At 37.9% G+C, this 27,554-nt stretch overlaps 1 protein-coding gene across 1 annotated transcript; it reads right to left on the bottom strand.

Moving 5' to 3' along the window:
- LOC114299644 (Mitochondrial import inner membrane translocase subunit Tim17/Tim22/Tim23 family protein) lies at positions 1–25,553 on the bottom strand. The gene is made up of 4 exons (XM_028244435.2): positions 25,197–25,553; positions 24,837–24,950; positions 10,227–10,331; positions 1–408 (listed from the first exon to the last, which is right to left on the bottom strand). Exons 1-4 carry the CDS (start codon positions 25,291–25,293, stop codon positions 131–133), a joined length of 594 nt encoding a protein of 197 aa, XP_028100236.2. The 5' UTR covers positions 25,294–25,553; the 3' UTR covers positions 1–130.
- Positions 25,554–27,554: the final 2,001 nt, after the last annotated feature.

Below are 27,554 nucleotides of genomic sequence, written 5' to 3'. Positions count from 1 at the left end.
TGACTGCAAACGAAATTTCCATTTTATTATAAGTCCATTGAAGCCAATGCCAATGCCAATGCCTGATAGAAATAGAAACAAACCACAAGTATAACACATAATGGAGAAGTAAAAAAAAAAAAAAAAATCCTCAAGATTCTTCTTTTCTAAGATGATGGACATTTCTTTCAGCATAGAGCTTTTGTTCCCGAGCTTTCTTCGCAGCAAGCTCTTCCTCATCCAGTACTTGGATGGGTGACCATTCTGGCAATCTCAGCCAACCACCATTCTTCCCTGAACTGTCAGTGCTCCCTATTATAGATTCATGGAAGCTCTTCAGGGAAGGTTTGAGTTTAAGAGCAGCAAAATCTACCATTGTTCCTACAACAGCAAAGATGATTGAATAACGGATAGCACCGGCTTGACCACCTGAAAAATCACGGAAAAGTAAGGTTTACTACTGCAAGAAATAGAGAAACAAGAAACAAGATAAACCTTAGCGACCATTCATTTTTGAAATTTTACAAGAACCAAACATTGTATTATGCAGATCAAACACTAATGCACATCATCAAAAGCATCCTAGTTCCCAAATTAATATACTGAATGAAAGGACCAATTAACCCAGCAATGAGCTTGATATCAGATCAAAGAGAAATCCAATTGAAAGCTTTTAATTTCTATTAACAATAACAAGGAAGAGTAAGTTCGCATTATTAGGAAAGGGCTCTGTTACTTTTAGGTTGTGTTTGGATCTTGGCTTTAGGTAGGGAATTGTAGAGGGAAAAGAAAATGAGAGGAAAAATGTGAATGAAATGTAAACAATTTTTTTTTCACATCTCCCCCTTTTTTTTCCTTCCTTCCTTCTACAAATCCCTACCTAAATCCAAGATCCAAACAAAACCTTAAAAGATAATAAAGGAACATAGGGATTTAACTGAACTTGAAGTCTTGAACAATTCCTGGAAATCAGCATACTATAACACACTATGTTTGGATCTTCAATATATGAATGGATATTAAATTTCTTGAACAATAAGCATATTATTTGGTAACCAACCAAAACATGGATTTTTTTGACAGTTGTCCATTCATTTTCTTCTCATTGTCCTAACCAAGCACCGAAAACAATTTTCATTCACTTTATTTCCTTTCCCTTTATTTTTCCTTTCCCTATGAGCTAAAAGGTCCGATGTGGCAAAGGAATCATTGCTAATCCTTTTGCAGATGCGCGCAACATGGATGTGCTACAAGAATGTGGAATGCAAGGCAAACAGCAGTATTATACGATATTATTACTGACTGAGGTTTTTTTCATTCCAACAAGCTATTGACTCTGGGTTTGGTGCAGCTAATGCCATCAATTGAGCACCTAAAGGATGAGGCACCCAGATCACAAAAGATGAGAAGATAAGGACCGGTTTCGACACACTAAAGCATAAACCTAGCAATGGCCTAACAGTGACAAGACATGGCAAACCACAAAGTAAGGTTAATAGACAAAAGGTTTTATCCTAAAATCAAATCAACACATGAAGTTATTCCATTATTGGAAAAGCAAAACAGACAAAGCAATTAGCCAAGATGCATCTGGAAAGAAAAAGAATTTTCCCATACTAGAACTGACTAATTCTGATCCATTTGGGGAAATTCAATTGTGTTTCTAGTGGAAAAACAAACCAGCATGACCATGCTACTGGCTTCAATTGTAGAATAAGTATCAACCATCTATTGCTCGGCAGGACTGTACATAATGCTTGCAAAAATGATTGATCTAGCTATGAAAACAGCCAACCTGAAATTCCATCAGAAGTTATTCGTGAAAGGGCGATAGAGTGGCTGTTTTTATGATAGAAACCGTCACAAGCACAGCGCAAAATATATATATATACACATTTCAAATGGCAAGAGGCCAAAAATTGGATGGCCCTTAACCTACTCTGTTATGCCTTGTTTGATGCTTGCGGAGAGAGAGGAACAACAGTACTTTGACGGGAAGGAGAGTTCATTGTGTGATTTGAAAGGAACACTGTTAGCATCCTTGGTTTTCTGGCTCAGGGATGACTTGCCTTTTGTAGAGTTTTTGGGGAGTAGTACATTCCTACATATATATATACGTTCTTTCGATTGCTTTTTGTTATACATCCTATATATAAGGTTACACCCCTTCTGGTGCTTTTCTTTTATAATATACACATTTAAGCCCCCTAAACTATGCTTGCTACCTTTGTAATCATTGTTATTTGATTATTCTAATGAATTTTCGTGTTGTGTAGGTTATTTGGGTCCTTGCGATGAAAGCGAGTAATAAAGGACCAAAGTGTCTGGCAAACAAAGCAAGGAAAGTCAAAGCTAGATTTGAGCGTGTCAAGTTGTGCTTGGGTGCACCTCATAGCGCACACCTGCACAAGTAAAGTATTTTGTCTAGGTGAGCCCGCGCGCACACCCTGCAAAATAGAGCTCTGTGTGAGCCCGGGTGCACAATGCGAAAAGAAGTTCGAAAAAGTGAGTTTTTATACTTTTTTTGAGCCCATTCCAACCCTAATTGCTATGAGAGTATAAAAGGATGACTTAGCCTTTAGAAAAAGGAATTCTTCACATATCAAAATATAGCACAAGCAGCAGGAGGAAGGAAACTCAAGGTTCCAATGATGGAGTTCTCCACATCCATGACATTCTTCACCTTCTCCATGGGAACTAATCTTCTTTCTTAGGGTCTAAATGAAACACTAGTTAAGTAACCTTATTTTGTCATATTTTACTTTGGGATCGATTACAATGATTGTGTAACTTTGAGAAATTTTTTTATTTAATCGAATTCATTTTCCAATTATGTTTGATGTATTTAATTTATGTTTTTACGAAATTTCATGAGTCGGGGATTGTCAATAAGCGTTCAAATGAGACATTTACATGTTTAATCCCTAATAAAGTGAAGGTTGTGAGAGTTGGTGATTTTAGGCCCATCAGTTTGGTTACATCACTTTACAAGATTTTGGGAAAAGTCCTATCAAAAAGGCTAAGGACAGCTTTGAGGGATACAGTGTCTAAGGCACAAGGGGCTTTTGTGAAATGAAGATAGATTTTAGATGTGGCCCTGGTGGCAAATGAGGTGGTGGAGGAATTTAAAAGTCAAGGGAAGGAGGGACTTATTTTTCAAGTTGATTTTGAGAAAGCATATGATCATGTAAATCGGTAGTTTTTGGATTTCGTAATGGATAGGAAGGGTTATGGTGAGCGGTGGAGATCTTAGATTAAGGGATGTTTTTCGATTTGTAATATGTCAGTTTTAGTTGATGAAAAATCGGTGAAAGTTTTAAGGCTTCACAAGGATTGCGACAAGGGAATCCATCATCACCTTTTCTTTTTATTTTGGTGGCTGATGTGTTAGGAAGGATGGTTGATGTCAGAATAGTATATTATTAGTTGGGTTATTATTCGATTGTAATTATTCTATGCCTTAGGGCTCCCTTGTAATTATTAATCTTCATTAATATAAAAAGGGAATGATATCACAATCATTCCCTAATCTTTTTCTCCTCTCTAAACCTACATGGGATCAGAGCCAACTCACCTCATAGCCACCCCAGCCTCAACCGACAACCTTCTCCCATCACCCACCCCAGCCGTTAGCCCTACAATCCACCCAACACTAGTTGGCGCCTCTTCTCCCTTTTCCGACCTACCTTGGCTGATTTCGGGCCACACCCATGTCGTTCTAGGGGTCGCGGCTCACCAGCAGTGCTTGGGTCAGATTTACAACTCACCCTCTATTATCCTCTAGGCCTGTCGGTAGGCCTCGATTACTCTTCTAGGTCTATCGACTCTCCTGGCCATCTCGTAGAACACTTCCGACCAACTCCTTGCGCAATCCGACTCCTTCTGTATCGACTGGTATGACCCTGATGACCTACACTCTCATTGTTTAGTCTGTACCGTAACCTTATTCTTTGTTTTAAAAAAAAAAATGCAGTTAAAAAAAAAAATGCTAATGAGTTTTTTAATTCTTTAATTTTCTTAGTGGTCATCGTGCTTATATTCCTCCACCTTCCAGTTTTGCGACTGACACTAGTTTTGTTAAGGGTTCGATAGTATAGTATTCATGGCAGATTCCACTAGTGTGTCCACTACTTCTCAGACACCTCACAGTAAGAGTTTCATTATACCTAGTACTATGATTGATAACCCCAACCCTAGTCTTAAAATCACCACCTCTCTATTTAATGGTCAAAACTATCTAACATGGTCGCAAAGTTTGACTATTTTTTTAAAGAATAGATGGAAGATAGGGTATGTTGATGGCAGGATAAAGGCACCCAACACTATTGACCGGGTTATGACCAATGGGAGATTACCAACTCTTTGATTATGGGTTGGCTTATTCATTCGATGGTACCAAAAATTGGTGAGGACTACTTGTCTATGGAGACTGCCCAAGATATTTGGGATGCTGTGGTTGCCACCTATTTCCACAAAGGGAATTTCTCACAGGAATTTGAGTTGCGCCGCTCTATTGAGAGCTCTGTTCAGGGGGAGCAGATTGTTTTCCAGTACTTCACCTTCCTCACCAACGGCTGGAAACGCCTTGACCACCTGCAGGAACATAAGCCTGTTTGCATTGCTGATTCAGTCGAGTACAGGAAATTCATTGCACAGGAAAGGGTCTTCAAATTTCTGGCCAGTCTCAATATGAAGTATGATTCGGTTTGGAGTCCGGTTCTGGGTATGAACACCCTTCCTTCACTTTAGGAGGCATTCGCCTACGTACAGAATGAGGAGAATCGTTAGTCTACTATGATATCACCTGTCGCTACTGACTATTCAGCATTACTGTTTACCCCTAGAGATGGCCTTGGCTTGACTCCCATCCCTCCGTCTGCCGCCACGGAGTCTGTATTTTGTGATTACTGTGGCAAGCCGCGACATACTCGTGAGACGTGTTGAAAGCTTCATGGGACTCCATTTGAGGATCGAGGTGATCGGTCTGGTTCTAGAGGAGGTCGGTCAGGCCAGTCTAGAGGGCGTGGCTCTCAGCCACGGGCTTATCAGTCTAGTGCTGTTGATACACTTGATTCTACTTCCGCTTCCATTGGCCAGGCATCTTATTGTCTCTCTGGCATGACTACTCATGAGCTTGAGGATGTTCTACGTCACTTGCTGGACCGCCGGTCTTCTACTGCTCTTAGTACATCTTCCTCGTCATTTGCCCGCTCAAGTAACTTAGCCTCTTCTCCTCGTGTTTTCCTTTCTCATAAGTCTTTGCCCTAAATTATCGATTATGGTGCCTCAAATCATATGTCTAGATCCTCTAACCTTTTCTCTGCATATAAGCCCCCTTTAGTCTAGGACGAAGTTAGAATTGCAGATGGTACTGTTTCTTCTATTTCTGGGAAAGGTTTAGTCCATGTCACTCCTACCATACCTCTCTCTTCTGTTCTCCATGTTCTCAATTTTTTTTGTTAACCTATTATCCTTGAGTTGTATTACAAAGGATTTGAATTGTAGTGTGACTTTTTTTCTGATCATTGTCTTTTTTAGGACTGTGTCATGAGGAGGACGATTAGCAGTGGTAGCGTAGAAAATGATCTCTACTTCCTAGATCAACCGGACAAGCTTGCTCATTCTTCCACCACGAGTCCACTACCACAGATGATTTATGGTTGTGGCATTAGTGTCTTGGGCATCCTTCTTTTTATTTACTTAAGCATTTGTTTCTATCTATTTTTGTAAACAATAATGTGTCTGAGTTTCTTTGTGAGTCTTGTCAACTTGAAATACAACACAGAGTCTCTTTTGCTCCCAGTTTTAATAAAAGTTTAGTTCCTTTTTCAATAATACATTCTGATGTCTGATGTCCATCTCGTGTTATATCTGTGAAAGGTCGTCGATGGTTTGTTACATTTATTGATGATTTTTCTCGTAATACTTGGATGTATTTTCTAAAAGACGAGAGTGAGATTTTCTCTCTGTTCCGCACTTTTGATAAGATGATTCATACTCAGTTTGGGGCCACTGTCAAAATCTTCCGTTTTGATCATGGGGGTGAATACATAGATACTGGGTTAGAGCAATATTTTTCTACTCATGGCATTATTCATCAGACCTCTTGCACCAATACCCCTTAACAAAATGGGGTGGCGGAACGCAAGAATCGTTATCTTCTTGACATGGCTTGGTGCATGTGTTTCTCTATGAGTGTGCCTCAATCCTACTGGGGTGACGCTATTCTCACCGCTGCCCATCTTATTAATCATTTTTCTACCTAGGTCTTGTACAAACAAGCTCCCCTTCAAGTCCTTCTAGGTTCCGAGTACTTGTTTTATATTCCTCCCAAAATATTTGGCTGTGTTTGTTTTGTCCATAATCACTCTCTTACTCGTGGTAAGTTGGACCCTCGCTCCCTCAAATGTGTTTTCCTTGGGTATTCCTGCTCAAAAGGGGTATAAGTGCTATCACCCTCCTTCTCATAAGTGGTTTGTATCCATAGATGTCACATTCTTTGAGTCCTAATCCTATTTCTTGTCCTCTCTGATGTCACAGTCCTCCCTTCAGGGTAGCCTTTATGTGAAGTGATACCTGTGATTCCTATGGTAAAACCAATTGTTCTTGCACCACCACCTCTTACTGGGACAACAAAACCCAACGTCACCAAGGATAGGGAAGGACAGGTTTACGTCAAGGACAAAGGCAGACAGAAAGTTACCTGGATACAAGAGACCACTTCTGCTCACCCACTGCCATCTCCTGCTTCTGATGAGAGTCCATGTAACTTTGAATCTCTTGAGTCCACTAATCTTGATACTCCCATTGATCTTGATGTTCTTACTGCCAAGAGAAAGGGTGTAAGATCTTGTACTTAACATCCTATCTCAAATTTTGTGTCCTACTCTCACTTGTTGTCCTCATATAGAGCTTTTGTGTCAAATATTTCATCTGTTAGCATTCCTAACCATTTTCAGGATGATCTTGCTACTTCTAAGTGGAAACTTGCCATGATTAAGGAAATGAAAGCACAGGAAGAATGACACTTGGGAATTGGCTGAGTTACCTAAAGGCAAGCAACTTGTGGGATGCAAATGAGTGTATACTGTGAAACACAAAGCGGATGGTTCTATTGAGCGTTACAAGACTAGACTTGTGACAAAAGAGTTCACTCAGACATATGGCGTTGACTATCAAGAGACCTTTGCACCCGTGGCTAAGATGAATTCAGTCAAAGCACTTCTCTCTCTAACAGCTAATCTAGATTGGCCACTTCATCAGTTTGATGTAAAGAATGTCTTTCTCCACGGTGACTTAAAAGAAGAGGTATATATGGACATTCCTATTGATTTTGAGGATCATCAGATAGAAAGTAAAGTATGCTGGCTTTGGAAGTCATTATATGGTCTCAGTCTCCAAGGGCTTGGTTTGAGAGATTCACTCAGGCTATGCTTAAATATAGCTTCAAATAGAGTCAGGCAAATCACACCTTATTTGTGAAACATTTATCACGCGGTAAGACTATAGCGCTCATTATTCATGTGGATGACATAGTTTTTACAGGTGATGATAGTGAGGAAACACCTTTATTGAAGAAATATTTAATAAGTGAGTTTGAAATCAAAAGCTTGGGAAACTTGAAAGCTCCATTTGGTGGAGCTTTCAAAATATAATTCCACAGTTACTTTTGAAAACTCTTTGCAAGGCGGGAGTATTTGGGCTAACCGGTCGTCCTCCCGGACGTCCGGCCAGTTGACAAGAGCAGTGCTTCTTTTCTTCTTTTTTTTTACAATTGGCACCTGGTATTTTTTATATTTTAAATTAAAAAAAATTCGAAAATTTTTTAAATTTTTTTATGAGCTTTGAATAGAATTTTGAGTTGTGTTTGGTTATAAGTTGTAAGTTTTTGTATCAAATATCACATGTCACATCAAAAATTTCCCACTCAATTCAAAACTCTTTTCAAAACTCATTCACCAAACAAATTTTCCACACTTAAATCATAATTCCAAAACTCACAAACTCAAAATACAACTTTATTATCAAATCATATTTAGAAAACTCTACCAAACACTACTTAAGTATTTTTTGGGAATTGAAGTTACTCGCTCCAAGGATGGGATATTTATCTTACAAAGGAAGTATGTGCTTGACCTGTTAAAGGAAACTGGAATGCTTGGCAGCAAGGCCTGTGACACTCCATTGAAACCTAATCAAAAACTGGAGGATGATGAAGGAGGAGCAGCTGTTGATAGGGAGAGAAATCAACGATTCGTGCATAAGCTCATCTACGTATCTCACTCCCGTCTTGATATTGCTATTATTGTTGCTGTCAGTGTGGTTAGCCAGTTTATGCATGCTCCTCATTAGATTCACTTCGAGGTTGTTATAAGAATTTTGAGGTACTTGAAGGCTATTCCTGGTAAGGGTCTTTATTTTTCAAAGCATGATCATCTTCGTGTGGAAACCTATATAGATGCTGACTGGGCTAGATCAGTAATTGATAAGAGATCGACTTCAAGGTATTGCACATTTGTTTGAGGCAACCTAGTTACTTGGAGGAGTAAGAAATAGAATGTGGTTGCCAGGTCAAGTACAAAGGCTGAGTTTAGAGCTATGACACAAGGGGTGTGTGAGCTCGTATGGATCAAGTTATTGTTGAGTGATCTAGGTATTGATTAAACGAACTCCATGCGGTTATACTGTGATAATAAGGCCACCATCAACATCGCTCACAATCCGGTTCAACATAACAGGACAAAGCATGCTGAGATTGATTATCACTTCATTAAGGAGAAACTCATTAGTGGCACAATATGTATTCTATTTGTACAGTCTGATGAACAATTTGCTGACAACCTCACCAACAGAGTTGGTAGTAAGCCATTGCATGACATCCTAGGCAAGCTGGGCATGAGAGACATCTTCGCACCAGCTTAAGGGAGAATGTTAGAATAGTATATTATTAGTTGGGTTATTATTCGATTGTAATTATTTTATGCCTTAGGGCTCCCTTGTAATTATTAATCTTCATTAATATAAAAAAGGGATGATATCATAATCATTCCTAATCCTTTCTCTTCTCTAAACCTACAGTTGACAGAGCTAGAGGGGTAGGCATTCTCTTGCAGTATGCGGAGGATACAATTTTGAGGGATTCGATTTTATTGATGTTGTCTTTGTTTGGATTTTGTATTTTCTTTTTTTGTTTCTTTCTTGTAGAGGATACCTTATCCTCATTTCTTCTTTTTGATTAATCAATAAATTTTGTTGTTGATCAAAAAAACAAAAAACAAAAAAAACATAGTTATACAATGGCAATCTTTGTAGCTGTATTTGAGAGTTGAAATAACTCGTGTCTAGAGAAAATGAGACGTGCTGCAACCGTAGTTTAGTGTAGACATTTCATGCTAATCGAAGATGAGTTATGTCTGATTCTTAAATCCATGAATTCTCTTGGAGACACTGTTTGGCCTTGTAGCCATAATGGGTCACTATTGTATTAAGCAATTAATTCCCGAATTGATACAATGATTATGGTTATGCAACTAGTAAGAGATTCAAATCCCCAAGTCTTTTCATATAGAATTAACTATTTAACTTTTGTTTTTAATTAGCTTTCATATTTCATTATATTAAGTCTCAATATCTTTTGAATTAATTTAAGAAGGAATTTCCAGATTTAAAGCAATTTAGCCTTTCATTCTCCAAGGATCAATACTTGAACTTGCCATTATTCTATTGAATTAGGGTAAAGTTTAGTGTTTTATTTTTTTGTTAAAAACGACACAACCAATATATATATATATGGATTACCCTGCACAAAGTGAATCATTTGAATATAATAAATAAATAAATAATAAAGGCTAGTTTCACCCCCCCCCCCCCCCCCCCCCGGGCCATATAGAAGATAAGTTGACACGGACCTACATTCAATCAGAAAAAGAAAAATGGCTATCTAAGTCATAATTGTTTATAGTCCAAAAGAAAACATTCTTGTGCAGCAAAAATTCAGAAGGCTGGATTGCTCAATTTCAATTCCTTGCACACCTAGCACATAATAAATTAAAAACTAGGAATATGCACTATGCAATCAGTCAGATTAGTGCAAATGTCTCAGTATCTCAGTTGTACAATCTAACGGCCCATAAAGAGAGGGCAAGATTAACAAAGATTATTCTGCAAAGCATGCATGCCTATGTTTGTGTGTGTGTGTGTGTGTGTGAGAGAGAGAGAGAGAGAGAGAGAAAGTCATGGAATTTAACCTTGAAGACGGCCGAGAATTGCACCGCTCCCCAAACCGGCAATAGCTGAATTCAGTAAATCATCAGGTTTAGACGCTCTACTTGCTCTCACAAACTCACGGGCACCTGAAACAAATAAACAAAGAGATTTAACCCAAGAATTATGTTGGCCTTTCAACCCAAAGTCTGTCTTAAAATTACTGTTGATGACTCCATTAATAGAAAAATCCTTTTTATTGGACACAATACTACTGTCTTTCTGTTTTTTTTAAGGTGCAACACAATAATACTTTCAAATCAACTAAAAAAAATGATGTTTTGTACAAGGCTGTAAATGAGTCGAGTGGCAGCTTGTCAAACTTGGCTGGAAAAACTTAAGGAGTTTCAAATTGTATTCAACCTTGGTTTGCTTCTTTCGAGCTGACATTAAACAAGCTTTTAGTGAATCTTACATGAGTCAAACTTGAGTAGCTTGATTCGTTAGACAACCTGAATTCTACAAATCTATGTAGAATGTTCCATCTTAAAATGCCTTACACAATGCCATTCATAAATTGTTAATACACCATGTTGTGGGAAGTAAAAATAATACCCAAAATGGGAAAGAGTTGCCATACTAAATCTAGAAATTTCACACAATTCTCACTTGCAATTATAAAGACCTAAAATAGTCACACAATTGAAACATAACATAATTAAGAGATACAGTGGCCATGACATTCTTCACTGAATGGAAAACACAGCTACACAAGGTCAGAAATCAAAATAAACCTGGGAGTTTTTAATTTCAATGCAAATAAGCATATGAAGGCACAAATCCATTATATAAGCCAAATTCTATAGCAAAAGGGAGCCATTAACACCATGGGACGACCAGTGGCAAAGAATTTTCTACATGTAGAAAGAGAAACATTTATAAAACTAAATATATGTACATATGAATGTTAGGGTTCCGTATAAAAGATTGATAAATGAGTATGATAAGGATGGATCAACAGGGGTAGTCGCACCACCAAAAAAATTCTAAAATAAAAAACATATTTTACCAGCAACTAACAAGATAGACTCAACATTATAAAGCCTTGCTTCCCAAAATTATGTATGACAATTTCAAATAATTTTCTTTGAGTTTGATCAAACATTAATCGTCGTGCTTGTCTATTTTTTATTTTTATTTTTGGATAAATAATGATTTATTAAGAAAGCATCAAGGAGATGCTGAACGAATACACAAAACGAATCCTCAAACAGGGACCTAACCAACTAAATCATCCACAAAGTCTAAAACAACAAATAAATTAGGATTTACTCGTCCCGACACCCAACTGTACAAAATACCACAAAAACGAGACTGTAACTGAACAATCAACTGAGCCCTCCCTTGGAAAACCCGACGATTCCGCTCTAACCAAAGCAGCCACATCAAACACAAAGGAGTTAACGCCCAGGCTCTCCTCCGGCGCTTCCCAACTCAACCACCCCCAACACCGAAGCACATCCAAAACTTGCTTTGGTTGCACCCACACCACGCCAAATAAAGAAAAAAACAAGCACCCACGGGCAAGAAGCAAGCGGACAGTGAATAAGTAAATGATCCACTGTCTCTGCATTTGCACAATACAGGCAACACCAATTCACCAAAATGTGATGCCGACGAATCAGATAATCAATAGTCAATAACCTACTAAATGCTGCCGTCCACACAAAGAAAGCCACCTTCGACGGAACACCAAAAACCCACACATGATGCAAAGGGAAAGACCTCCCACCATCACCACACAAAGTCCCATAAAATGACGAGACAGAAAAAACACCTTTCGCATGAGGAGCCCGCTAGACCAAAACATCCTCCTCACAGCCAAGCCGAACCCCACACAAAAAGGCCAACAAATCCACCAACAACCCAAGCTCCCAATCCTGAGTCTGCTGACGAAGCACTACATCCCAAACCAGCGTCTCACCTCCACCACCCAAATATGAAGCCACCATCACATTAGGATCCACTGCCAACTGAAAAATCAAAGGAAAACGCTCCTATAAAGTGATCTCCCCACACCACCGATCCTTCCAAAACCGCACACGTATCTCATTACCCACTCGATATTGGATTTGATCCCAAAACCCAACCCCACCCAACCAAATACCTTTCCACAACCCACACCCATGAGAACCTCCCACCTTCTTAGTACTCTAATCACCCTTCCCTAACCCATATTTGGAAGCCATCACCCTCCGCCATAACTGATCCCGTTCATTAAAAAATCGCCACAACCACTTCTCCAATAAGGCCGAGTTAAATTTACACAACCTTCTCACCCCCAACCCCCCCTCCTCCTTAGGACCACAAATCTGGTCCCAACTAATAAGGTGATACCGAAACTCCCCACCAACACTTCCCCACAGAAAATCTTGCTACAGCTTCTCCAAACGACGAGCCACGGAAACAGGAAGAACATCAACCGACATAAAATAAGTCGGAACACTACTCAAAACACTCTTCAACAAAGTCAACCTCCCACCCTTCGACAAATATTGCCTCTTCCATCTTGCCAACCGACGCTGTACCCTTTCCAACACCCCATTCCACACCCTTTTCGCCTTATAAGGAGCCCCCAAAGGCAAACCCAAATAAGACACTGGCAAATGAGACACCTTACAACCTAAAATGGCTGCCAAAGTCAAAAGCTGGTCAACTGCCCCTACCGGAATTAACTCCGACTTGGCCAAATTCACTTTCAAAGCCAAGACCGCCTCAAAACAAAGCAAAACACAGCGCAAATTGCCTACTTGCTCCAAATCAGCCCCACAGAAAATCAAAGCATCATCAACATACAAAAGGTGAGAAACACAAACCCCGGCCCCCGATGAAAAACCTGCCAGCAAACCAACCTGCACCGCTTGAGACAACAACCGACTCAAGACCTCCATGACAAGAATGAACAGCAACGGGGACAATGGATCCCTATGCCTCAAATCTCGAAAAGTCCAAAAATAACCCGTCGGCATCCCATTCACCAAAATAGACATTCGGACCGTCAAAATGCAAAACTAAATCCGTCGCCGCCACTTAACCCCAAAACCCATCTGGTCCATAACAAACATCAAAAAATCCCAATTGACATTATCATAGGCCTTCTCAATATCCAACTTACAAATCACACTTGACTGCCCGACTCGCAGACGAGAGTCAACACACTCATTAGCCACTAACACTGCATCCAGAATCTGACAACCTTCCACAAAAGCGTTATGTGACTCTGACACCACATCCCCTACTTGCAACCAAAACCTATTGGCCACAACTTTCGATAGAAGCTTGTACACACTTCCCAACAAACTAATCAGCCGAAATTGGCGAATATCCTCAGCCCCACCCACCTTAGGAATCAAAGCAATAAGAGTCGCATTGAAACTCTCCTCGAACTGGCATGTCTGATAAAATTGCCCTATAATCGCCATGACATCCCCCTCAACAACTTCCCAACAATGCTGGAAAACGGCCATAGTGAAACCATTTGGCCCCGAAGCCTTATCTTCACTCATCCCCTTCAAAGCACACACCACCTCCTCCGAGAACGGCTGCTCCACCCCCTCAAGATTCGAGAGCCCACTAAACACCACTCCATCAACCCTCGGGAGCCATCCCTCCACTTGATGCCTAAACAAAAGCTCATAAAAGCCAACAATCCCCTCCCGAACCTCCTCCTCATCCGTCAGCTCCACCCCATCCACCTTAATCTTCCCAATTTGATTCACTCGCCGATGGGCATTTTCCATCCGATGAAAAAACATTGTATTGCGATCCCTTGCCTTCAACCACAAACACCTCGATTTCTGTCTAAAACTAACCTCCTCCATTTAAGTAATCTGAACATAATCAGCCTACAAGCGCTCCTTATGAACCACCTCCTCGTTAGACAAACCCACATCAATTTCCACAGAATCCAATATCTGCAATTGAGCCAACACCTCCTTTTGCCCATCCAAATGACCAAAAACCTCCTTATTCCATTGTTTCAAATCTGCCTTCAGCATTTTTAACTTCAGAGCCAGCCTATGGCTCAGAGATCCAAACACAACATAACTTGCCCACCATTGCCTCACCCTATCTGCAAACCCATCAGAACGAAGCCACATATTCTCAAAACAAAAAGGCAAAGGGCCCCTCTGTATAGCCCCACCATCCAATAGAATAGGCCAATGGTCAGACACCGGTCTAGACAAACGCTGCTGAACTGCCCCTGAAAAATGCTCCTCCCAAGCTTCTGTCACCAGAAAACGATCAATCCGAGAAAAAACACAGCCCCGAGACCATGTGTAATCCCCCCTTGTAAAAGCAAATCCACCAAATGCAACTCATCAGTCAAATCCGAAAAAGCTCGCATGATACCCGTCAAACAACCCCCTCCCGACCTTTCTGCCGGCCACCGCACCAACGCCCAGCGAAAAGCAACACTCTCTAACTCTTCCAAAAACAGCCGCCGCTCCACACATCAAGCAGTCCATACACCCTTGCGAACACCCATCGAAAACCATCCTTTACACATCTGAACAAACAGGTCACTGAAAAAGCCCCAACCTCCTCCTCTCTCACCACCACCCTAGTGTCCTAACAAACAAGAATACCCCTTGCCACACCAAACGCCGGGAGGAACACCTACTGAATACACTGACCACCCCAAATCTCCTTAACAACCTCTCCACCCACACAATCCGTCGTGCTGGTCTATTTTTGCCATGGGATATACACATTTAAAGTAATATGTGCGCTATTAGTGTTATATATATATTATCTTGAGTTGCTTCTATTCTAATATTTAAAACTGAATTCAAAGATTTCACTCAAAGACTATTCTTACTTCGATTAAATCAACAATATTGCCTTTCTTTGGTTCAATATGTTTGAAGAACCTTTATTTTACAAACATCTCACTAGTGAAACAAAAAAGACAGTTCAGTGGATAAAATTTATCATAATATTCTTTGGATCAGTTAAACCGACTTCCTTTGAGGCTTCTAGCAAATTACATACAGGGAACTCTCTTGAGGTTTTCGACTTACACTGCCTTCCCTTAATTTACTTGACAATTTACAGGTGTCTCCCTTCTATTAATTTGATCCATAATAATGTTAAAATATGCACTAATAACAAAAATACCCTTATATTATAAAAATAAAATAAAATAAAAAATAAAACCTAATTTTTTGTAATACCTTTATAACCAAACATTTCTCACCAATATTGCCAGCCACTCTTGTGGAACAAACAAGCAAAATATCAAAGAAATCAAAGTATATGTTTGACAAGGATGTCTTAATATGATCTCTCCTAGTTGGTTGTTACATATATATCTATCCATATAAGAGTTGCTTCACCATAGAAGCCTTGTTTTTTTTTTATTTCCTATCTTGCCCTTCAACTTGTTTTCTTATTTTCTATTTTGCTCTTTAGTTTGGTTGGTGGAATTAATTTGGGTGAAGGGTTTTTGGAAATTATGTAAGGAATTTGGGTTAATAGTGGTAAATCTTAAATCTAGAATGGCTCAATAGAATTATGCAATATGTATGGACAGGCCCATTAGATGCATTCACTTGAAAATTTCACTCATCGCTTGGCCTAATAGTCCAAAACTTGGGTTTGACTTAGTAATGAGAGACGATGTGATCAAAAAAAAATTATTTTATAATAATACATATCTATAATTAAGAGTTGGAATTTTTTTAGTATTTTTTTTAAAAGTGATTTTAGAGTGATTGGCCCCGTTTGGTAGAACTCTAGGAAAGTGATTATAGCTTATAATTTAACAGCTTATAGCTTATAACTGTGAACATAAGCTGATTTTTGACTTATAAATTAAGTTTCTCCTCCCCCACTCAAAGAATAAGTTGATTTTTGACTTACAAAAAGCTATAAGCTGTATTGTTAAGCTAAACCAAACACATCAAAATAGCTTAAATTAGGCAAAAAGCTTAAATAAGCTGGAAATAAGCTCTACCAAACAAGGCCATTGTGTATGGTTGTTATACTCTCAATTTTTAACCACTGTACCTTTAATTTTTTGTATAACTAAATATCAGCCATCTAAAAATCACTCCAAAACCACTTCAAAGATTCCGAACTCATAATTAAAGTTGTAACAAGGGCATATGACTATTATCAACAAAAAAAAGCAAGGTTTGACCCTTGTAACAAAATAAATCTTGAGTTTTAAATCATCAATTCAAACCCTATTTTTTTGATTTGTTTTCAATCTAAATCATTCGCCTATTTTGTCAAGTAAAACCGACGAAAAAAATAGTATTTTAGTTATTAAACTCAATGCAGGTGTATATAAAATGTAACAAATACTCTTATCCTACGAGTTTAATGACTAAAATATATTTTTTTCCATCGATTTTGCTTAACAAAAATAAACAAATGGTTTACATAGAAAACAGATTAAAAGATTAGAGTTTAAATTGGCAAATTTAAAAATTTAGGGTTTATTTTATTACAATGGTCAAACCTTGGGCTTTTTTTTTTTTTTTTTTGGTGGTGGTAATTTCCCTAGGTTTAAGGATGTCAAACTTATAGGATTTATTGTTATTTTGTTTAACTGTAAGCGTAGTTAATGTAATTTACCTAAACCAAAATAAGGTGGAACAATACTATATGCCCACAAGATAAAATGTCATAAATCATTAGGAAGTAGATAGGACCATGACTCTTATGGCTACCACATTTAGCAAATTTCTATATAAAATCTACCATGGCTAATGAAGTAGCAAGATGACAGAGAACAATTACGAAAATAATACAAAAGAATAGGGCAAAATGGGAAAGGGAAAGTACAAGCCACAAAAACCTCATGGGAGTATTTATAATTTCCAGAACTACATGGATAATCCGTATTTTAAGCAAATCTTAAGGAGTGTACTTGTACTTTACCCTTTAAAAAAAAAAAAAAAAAAAAAAAAAAAAAAAAAAAAAAAAAAAAAAAACCCTCTAATAGTGTGCCAAATATTTGAGCTAAAATTTATCAAAGTCAAATCCTGTATTAAATTTATTATATCAATGACAATTATAATCCTATCAAAAGAAATGACAATCATAATTACTAGATTCTTTTTGAGAAATAGATTCAATGGTCCAAATAAATATTGAAATGATTTGTCACATAAACATGGAACAAAATTTATTTATTTATTTATTTATTTGTTTGTTTTGGCATTATACCAAAACAAAAACATAATTTTACAAAGTTATTTTGACTTTCACCGTCATTACCCGCTGCCCCCCTCCCCTCAACAACCCAATTACCCCAACCATTACCTCCACCATTCACCACTATCACCACTACCCCTAATACAACTACTAATGTATTAGTTTTAAGGTCACAATTCAGCATAGGAAAACATTTTCAAAAACTATTTAGCGCATCCATCGAAATAAATGGAAAATTAATCTTTTTTTCATTTAATTCTGTGACGAATAATGTTATTTTTGGATAATAATTGTGGGTACTTGCATCAAGCTCAATACGTGGCAAGCCCTACAAGCGTCACATCACCAAAACCCCACCCACGTGGCAGACCAATATGGCACCACATTGGGCATGTCGTATGTTTGATACATGGCGAACTCTACGGGCGCCATGTGCCAAGGCAACCAAGACTATATTCTTAGTCTAAGCGGGAGCATACATATAAGCCCAAATATATCTAGATATGAAGAGCCAGGCAACTGGCAACACCATGGCCCCGCAGGGCCCATGGTCCTTCATACCTCACTCCAAGACCAAACAACAATACAATCAGCCCCCGGCTCACTTGGACTTGGATTGATAAACACTGGCTCTCCTAAACACTGAAATAAGCCCGCAGCCCATTCTCCTACTTGGTCGCTTAGAAGCGAGCCCCTCTCCTAAACATTGAGATAAGCCCACGGCCTATTCTTCTACTTGGTCGCCTGGAAGCAAGCCCTTGGCTCTCCTAAATACTAAGGTGGGCCTTAGCCCATTCACCTACTTGGATGCCTGGGTTAGGAGCAGGACCCAGGCACTATTGCTCGCGATCATCAAAGGATACTAGACTGGCAACTGAGGTCATAGGATCGTCGAGATGGTTGTCTTCTTGCTAAGACAACTCCATCTCGACCAGGCTTGGAGAAGAGGCAACAATGACCTTACATTCATGTCATCCGATGCATACACGAAACGTTACTTTCCGCCTGCCATGAAACGTTGCTCTCCGCCTGCCGGCAAGCCACAAACGGCAGAAAGGTTTATATCACTTCTAGCAAAGTTGAGGAGGACGAGCCACCTGTCCAACAGTTTGCTTGGGCTCCAATATTCCTGTGGCCTATATAACGTATCGTATATGCAGCGAGACACAACAACAACAATACAACCAAGTCTCATGCTTAAACACCCTCTCACTTTACATTAGTGTTCAAGGTCTATTACTGCCAACCTCTCTCTCTCCAAGCTTGCCTTGATCTCCTCCTCTCCACCTCCGGTGATCCCAGGCCATTGAAGTGCCTGCCATCTTCCCGAACTACCTCTAACCACACCTTTCGCCCACAATAATCTCAAATAATGTTTGGATAATTAGAATAGATGTGGAATGTCATTGAAATAGATGAAATGAAATGAAATGAAATCATTATTTTATAATAAAATAATCAATCTATTATATTTTTACCCCATTAAAACAAGCATTGCCTTCAAGTCAAAAATTGAAACCAAATTTTTAGAAGGAAAAAGTTTAAGACACAAACCTTTCACAATTTAACCCACAATCATGTGTTATGATAAGTATCAACTTTTCATTTCTTACACACCTAATGATATAAGGCCCAACTATTATAGGTAAAGTTATAATTCTAAAATTATGAATTTTTAATATTTCTCTTTTTTAAAATATCAAATATTATGTGCAAGTAACCTGTGCCTTGCACGGGCATGCTTTACTAGTATATATATGTGTGTGTGTGTGTGTGTGCGTGTCTGCGTGTTCACGAGTCATCCTGGGTCGCGTTTAACCTATACCCATGACAAACCAATCACCTTGAGTTGAGGGTGAAGGCATCCAATATCGGCTACCTATATCTTTGAAACCGGACATATTCGAGTTGAATAATTTTCAACCGGGTATCGAAACTGACCGCTTCACCATGTTGCAGAGTGTATCCCAGTAACCCAATAACTTCTAACCCCAAAATTTCTTTTAGACAAAGGGGTGTGAGACACAAGGATTAAGGGGTACTGAAAGATAGTAAGATTTGAGAGGGAGAGGAGTAAGAAACACAATGAGAGTAGAGAGGGGGATGAGAGATTGAAGGCTATAGAGAAGGGCTTCGTGCGTGAGGGAGAGAGAAATGTGAAAGACAAGGATCTGAGAGAGAAGGGGTTGTGAAGGAGAGATCGGAGGGTGAGAAAGGAAGATTGAGACTAAGCGGCAAAAGAGATCTCCAATGGTGAAGACGAAGCAGTCTCTAACAGTGAAGACAAAGCATCAACAATAAAGGGAGAGGCTTGAAAAAAAAAATGTATCGATCAACAAAAAATCTTCTGCAGAGATGTAAAGTTGGAGTAGATAATGATGAATAGTTTTTGAAAAGTTGAAAAGATAGTAATGATGATGCCAGGGTAATTATGATTCTTTTTGAAAAGTTGAATGAGTGTAAGGATGATGCATTGGGTTATACGAAGAGATGAGATAAGATTGTATCTCCAGCCAATAACATAAGAGTAAGTAATATTTTCAGGCAGTTAAAGGGAGACATGCGGCTGGAATTTATCTTTAATATATCAATTCAGGTCGGGTTGAACAATTTTTTTGTTCCTAATCCGACACCCAACTGTGAAATTGAAAAAATCAGCAACTTCCACCCATTTCTGACCGAAGTTGGTGTAGAAACCGGCCATTGGTGGTCAGGTCAGTTCAAGTCTGAGACGTTAAGTGAGTCGGACAGATATTTGAACAGCCCTAGCACACACACAAAACTCCACTTGAAGAAATCCGTCACTTCAACCACTATTGGGGTGGACAAACGTCGGGCTGGGCCGGGTTCAAACCGGGCCGACACTACATAATAAGGGATTTTACACTACATAATAAATATGTTGGCATCAATATAAATTGAAAGATCTCATGAATAAATTGATGAGTTTCTTAAATAAATTCAATCACACATCACCACAAATGTGAATTTCAATAAAATCAACAAAGATAAAGTCAAGATCCTAACAAAAAATATATATTTTAATGTATTATAAATAAATAAATAATTAATTAATTAAATAATGGGCCGGACCAGGCTGGATTAAAAGTATAAATCCTAAACCCAGTCCATTAATATTTTGGGTTGAAAATATTAGTCCAACCCGGCCCTATGGCATAAAACAACCTTCCCAAGCCCTACAAAAATAGGGCGGGTTGACGGGCCGATGTCCACCCCTTCTATTTCCCCCACCTCTTCAGCCATCTTCAAGAAATAAATCCCTATCTTCTCTCTCCCTCTCATTGTTTAAGCAAATATATTAAACCCAATCTCAAAATTCAAATAGACCAATGTCTAGCCAATGCCAACTCCAATGATCGATCTGCAAAGCAAAGAGCTCCGATGATGGAATGCATGGTTCTTGAGATTGAACTCCATTGATGGGAATACAAAGGTAAGAGCTTCGTCAATGGAGTTGATTCTGGAGATCAAACTTCATTGATGGGTTTGCTATCCCTACGCCCCCCATATTCTCTATCCTCTTCTCTTTACCAAAATCCCCACTCTAAACACCTGTCCACTCTTATAGGTCCTTTTTCCATTAGCAGTGTACATAAACAACCAGCAGTCATGAACCACTACCATCTTATCACAACCACCCTCTCTTCCACTCTTTTCCCAACCTCGTTACCTCGATCAAAAACCGCAATTGACCAAGGTGTTTGATCGAAGCCAATCCAGACCATCAAATCCTTTTCTTCTCTATCCGCCTCCCTCTGACGTGTTGGTTTTTATACCATATCCCACAAACGCAAACGGAAGCACACCCACACACACACCAAAGAGAAACAATCACACAGATTTACGTGGTTTGACCTAAATTGCCTACATCCACGGGAGAGAGTTTCAATTATGAACAAAACAGAGAATACATGTGAGATGGTCAAAACACTCAACCTACACCATTACTTGAACTCCATTCTCAAGGATAGTTGAGCCCTTGCTCACCCGGTGCCCACGGTATTTTTTTCTCACCATTACATCTCTATTTTTTCCCACCCTTACATTTCTATTTTTTCCCTTACTACTGTCTCAATCTCTCACAAGAAATCCTATTGTCCACATGACTATTTATAATAGTCTACCTATGATAATCCTAGTTCCATACATTTAGGTAACCAAAATCAACACATTAGGTTTCCTTATCCTAACCTAAATACATGAATAAATCAACCTAATAACTGTACGTGACCCACTTTTATCACATGGGTGGACTAATCCTAATAATCACCCCCTCCACCCATGTGAGGTAAATGTTATGTGTATCCTCCAACCTAAATGTCCTAGTTTGCGTGAACACTCCACCTTCACCTAGAAGATGTTGCACCGCCTTGAACCAAGTGCCCACATTATTTGCATCTCCCGCAATAGTGCTCAGCATGTCATTAGTGGCTTCCTTTGTCCTCATGCTCGAGCCGATGAGATTTGCTGCACCTCCCTAAGATGTCTCCACTGCCATGAACCAAAACCTTTATAGAAAATAGACCGGCATCTTCCCTTGGTGTACACCTTGTCGGAAACTGTCTCAGATTCCATGCTCGAAGCTTCCTTCTGTGAACATCCAGCATCCCATTGTCTTCCTCTTGGTGGCCATCAAATATCCTTGTAACTGTTGCTCACTGATGTTCACCCACGACTCATACTACTCGTCTGATGCTTGACAGTAACTCCCTTTTTGTCATAACATACTCTACGAGCCTATACAAGTTTCCAATCACGATACCTGATCAGAAAACACCGTCTAATTGTCCCCGCAACGACTGGACTTCCTGGTTGATTGAATTAGATTACTCCCAGATCACCCGCAATCAAACCCGATCACCTAGATCACCGCCGAAACTATCCAATCCCTTTAAACCTATTCAGAATCTGAATGAATTTGCAACCCCTAAAAACCTTGAGATCAGTGTTTTAAAAAGCTTGCCTAGGCGCTAAGTGAGGCGAGGCGCAAGGGCAGCGTTCAAAGTAGGCGAGGCGAGGCGAGTTGCGAGAAGTGCGGGTAAGGCGCTGAGGCGTGCACCTTTCAATTAGGCTCAAGACGCACGCTTTGTACACTTCGCCATCGACTGATTTGTTTTGTGTTTGTATACTAGCCATCGACTGATCTGAGCTTCGACATCGACTGGACTCATCTTCTTCAAGTTCGTCTCTGCTTCTTCTCTTCTCTCTCTACTTCTCTTCTGCTTCGTCTTCTCTTCTCCACTCTTCTCTTCTCTTCTTCCATCGTCTTCTCTCTCGCGATCACGATCTCTCTCTCTCTTTATCTTCTTGATTCATATATATATAATATTATATAATACCTATTATATAATATACAATATATAATATACTTATAGATAATATATAAAATATAATATATACTTATACATAGTAATAAAAAAAATAAACTACATGTATGTAAAATAAAATAAAAAAATTAATTGAAGCACATTATTTAAAAAATATAATAAATAAAATAATATATATATTAAAAAAATTAATTATTTTTTTTCTTCTTCTCTTCTCTTCTCTTCTCTTCTTATTAAAATTAAAAATATACATATTAAATATTTGCTTATGTTGAAAATTGTACTATATTAATATTTTGCTCAACTTCTATAACCGCCTCGCCTCGCACCTCGGTGCTTAGGCTCTAGGTGACCTTAGCGCCTCGATGCACCTAAAACTTTTTAAAACACTACTCGAGATCCACCTTCGCTGTGAATTTTTCTACCATGTTACTTCTTATGGAAACTTTCACCAGATTTGAACCCCTTTTTTTTCTCTACCACCGGAATTTCTTTCTATTCTGTGCAAGTCCTCCATGTGCAATAATCACACCCTCTACCAACCGCACCTAGGATCAGTAACCTTTAGCTCTGATACCACTTATTGGGATTTATACCATATCCCACCAACGCAAATGGAAGCACACCCACGCACACACCAAGGAGAAAAATAATCACACAGATTTACATAATTCAGCCTAAATTGCCTACAACCACGAGAGAGAGAGAGAGTTTCCACTATGAATAAAATAGAGAATACATGTGAGATGACCACAACACTCAAAACCTACACCACTACCTGAACTCTATACCCAAGGGTAGTTGAGCCCTTACTCACCGGGTATCTACGGTATTGTTTCTCTCACCATTACATCTCTATTTTTTTCCTCACTACACTCCCAATCTCTCACAAGAAATCCTATAGTCTACATGACTATTTATAATAGTCAAACCATGAAAATCCTAGTTCCATACAATTAGATAACCAAATCCTATACATACTAAGTTTCCTAGTAAATTCCGGACTATACTATCCTAACTCAAATACATGTATAAAACAACCTAATAACAGTATGGGACCCACCTTTATCATATAGGTGGACTAATCCTAACACAACGATAGAATGGTGCTAATCTCTACAATTTTGTAAATCAAACCCATATGGTGGTGAGATAGGTGGGGAGGCTCTGATTTGGTGCGATGAGTGGTTAAAGGTGTTTGCTACAAGTGGGGTTGTGGCTAATATAGTTAATGGTAGTGCTATATTGTGGTGTGGTTGTCAACAGTAGAATGGTCAATCAGTGGCGACTAGTGTGATGATGGAAGGAGAAATTCAAAGGTGATGGAAGCCATTGAAGGAGGAGACGAAAATTGGAGTTTTCAATGAAGGTGGAAGCCATTGGAGGGTGAATGGGAGAAAAGAGAGAATAAGGGTTTGTGGTATGACTGGTTATAAGGGTGATGGTGTAAGTGGGAAGAACATAAAAGAATAAGGGCGGTAATTTTGACATTTTAAAACATAATTTTGCTAACTTCAGCCGATTTTATTAAAATTTGTAACGGCACCAAACGTAAGAGAGGTTATTTATATTGTCAGGTAAAGTAAGAAAAGACAATGTAATTTCCAAGATCTTAGGGAGGTTTTGTGTAGTTAACCCTATTCTTTTTTAATTTGCCGATACACTTGTTTTATCCTCCATTCTTGTTTGTTCATCCTTTGACAATGTAGCCATTGACTGTATTTAAAATGACATTCTTGAAAATGAGTTTTAAATTTGATATTGTTTATTGAAATGAGTTTATCTTCTGACTTATATCATGACAAAATGAAGAGATGAGATGCCTAATTTTAGTAGACAAGGACATATATATGTGTGTGCGTGTGTATGTATTTAACTAGGTAGACAAATAATATAAAGGTAATGTTATCCACTCTTTTCATATTGGTAGAAATTTATAGTATGTTGCACCTTTTAAGGAAAATTTAAAAGAGGAGTTATATGTGTATTCATCTCCAAAGTTAGAATCCTCGATATGATAATAAGAACACACGACAACCATAAACCGATATTTGGATATGATTTAAAAGCAGGATTTACCGCAATAGCAGCCAGTGACAATGGCAAAATTAGCGCCATACGATGCGGAAATGTTCGCGACTCCGTGAACTTTGCCATGTTTTGATATCAATCCAACTCCCCCGCCGGCAATTCCTAGAAGATAAAATTGAAAGAAGGAAAAAATCAATCAGAAACTAGAAACTTCATGGCAAACCAAATTTCCCTACTCTCTCTCTCTCTCTCTCTCTCTCTCCCCTTCTGTTTGGATGGAAAGAAAACGTAGGAAGAGAAAGGAACGATTTGGATACTTGAATTAAATGTTTCCAAATTGTGATCATCCAAACACGGTGCAGTGAAAAGAGAATAATTTTTTAAGAAAATAGGGTTTTAGAGAAAGACCAGCGAGGAGGGTGGGAAAGAGAATGCGCTCCTTCCAAGACTCCGATGAGGAAGATGATGAATTCAATTCTTCTAGGGTTTTATCATCTGCACCCATTTTTTATTGCTCTCTCTCTCTCTCTCTCTCTCTCTCGCTCTCCCTCTCTGTGTGCAGTTGACTAGGTACCAAGAAGCCGTGGAAATGGATCGGATTCCCTAAACCCCCCAAACCGGTCGGCGATGTACAGAAAAGCCGACCGCTTCTTTACCTTTTCGTGTGTCCAAACACACACAGAAGGAGTATTGGTCGTACATTACACGGACATCCTTCACGTTTGGAGAAATTACACTCTGCCTCTAAAGTTTGACAAAATTACAATAATTTCTTATAGGTTAAGGAACGTGACATTTTTAACTCATTACGCTCTTTATTTTTTATTTTTTATTTTTATTTTTAGGGACAATTACAAAAAATAAATAAATAATTAAGGTTTGAGTCTTGTAACAAAAAAACATCTTAAATTTTTTATTTTGTCAATTTAAATTCTAATATTTTGATTTGTTTTCAATGTAAGTCATTTTTCTATTTTCATTAAGTAGAAAATGACAAAAAAATAATATTTTAATATTTAAACTCAATGTAGATATACATAAAATGGCTAAAATATTTTTTTTTTATTGAGTGTAATGACTAAAATATTTATTTTTTCATTAATTTTACTAAAGAAAAATAGGCAAATGATTTAAATTAAAAACAAATCAAAAATTTAATATTTAAATTGATGAAATTAAAATTTCAGAATTTATTTTGTTACAAGGTTCAAACCGTAGAGTTTTTCTTTGTAATTTCCCCTTATTTTTATTATTATAATTTTATCCTTACATAAAATTACATTTCAGTTGTCAACCTATAATCCTAATTTTTCTTCTCACTCTCGTCTTCTTCAAGCTACTGACACTTACTTCACTAATGTCGGCACAACAATATCTTCAATATGCTGTCCACCTCTTTTATCTCCTACAACCCCACAACTCTCTCATTTTAGCCAGCCACCCCCACTTCCTTCTCACATTCCTACAACCACCATTGTGAATTTGCTCCAAATCTAGGGTTAGGAAAAAGAAAAAGAATGACTAACAGAGAGTGTTCAATTTGCCAGTGTCGAACATGTGATTGGAGTTTGGATTACCAACGTCATACACATGACAATTAGAGGCGGCAGAGGGAAGACAAAAAAACGAATAAGAAAGGGAAAAGAAAGATAGATGCAAAGAAAGAATGTGAAATTCATTATATGAAGAAAATTGATATATTGAAAAGTGTAAAAATACAAAATAAAAAATTTGAATTTTTTGAATGAGTGTAATAAGAAAATAGGTGTAAGGAAACCAAATTGTTGTGTAAATATAATTACCCTTGGTTGAAACATTAATGTCATTAACAACATTGATGATTTTATCACTTTCTACTTTTCAGAAAATTAAATTTTTATACTTTTCACATTTTCTTGTTTTTAGTTAAAAATTTAATATTTAAAGAAATTTTTTTATTTTTTAAATATTCCCAACCTAGATACACTTAAAAAATATAATATTTATGAAAAAAATCTTTAAAAAATTCATCAAATACTAATAATACAAAAATTCAGTATATTTTCATATTCCTGTGTATTTATTGAATTTTTAAAATATTTTTTTCACAAATATTTTACTTTTTAGGTGCATCTAAATTATGTGCATCTAGAAAGTAAAAAAAATTCTTAAAATATTTAAAAAATTCACTAAAAAACCCACGAAAAACAAAACATTCAATTTTCATTGAATCAATCAAAACTAAACAAGGTGAATGGTTTTTCTGTGACTTTAAAGCGAAATTAAAGTGAATGGTTTTTCTGTGACTTTAAACAAAGTGAATGGTTTTTTGCCTGGTTTCAATTAGCTATGCTGGTTGCTTCTTCTGTATTTGTGTTTTAATATCTATATACTTCCTTTGTTTGCTGATCAAAAAAAAAAAAAAGCAAAATTAAAGTAGAACTCAATCGCAAGACATAGAAACCAAATGAACAAAAGAGATTGCAAAGAAACCAAATGAAAACTATTATTATATAAATGAAATTGTCACTTGTCACAAGTTACATTAACAAGAACAACATTTTTCAAATATCAATCAACAGAACAAGCTATAGTTAGAACTACTCCTAACAATGGCTAACTGCTACAAGTTACATTAACAAGAACAACATTTTTCAAATATCAATCAACAGAACAAGCTATAGTTAGAACTACTCCTAACAATGGCTAACTGCTACGGCTACTCCCAACTACTAAGAGCGACTCCTAGAATTTTATACTTTTTCAAAATCGCAACTTTTATACTTC

Source organism: Camellia sinensis, chromosome 3 (genome assembly GCF_055761805.1).
Source record: "Camellia sinensis isolate YWXY chromosome 3, ASM5576180v1, whole genome shotgun sequence".
NCBI classification, from domain to species: domain Eukaryota; kingdom Viridiplantae; phylum Streptophyta; class Magnoliopsida; order Ericales; family Theaceae; genus Camellia; species Camellia sinensis.
Note: the sequence above shows the minus strand (reverse complement) of the source record. Positions and strands in the feature narration are given on the sequence as shown.

Bases quoted from the DNA above. Each gene is read 5' to 3' on its own strand.
- LOC114299644 (XM_028244435.2), bottom strand. From the start codon at position 25,293: ATGGGTGCAGATGATAAAACCCTAGAAGAATTGAATTCATCATCTTCC. The intron at 24,951-25,196 runs GTCTTTCTCTAA...TTTATCTTCTAG, and splicing joins CTTTCCCACCCTCCTCGCTG to GAATTGCCGGCGGGGGAGTT. The intron at 409-10,226 runs GTTAAATTCCAT...GTGATTTTTCAG, and splicing joins AATTCTCGGCCGTCTTCAAG to GTGGTCAAGCCGGTGCTATC.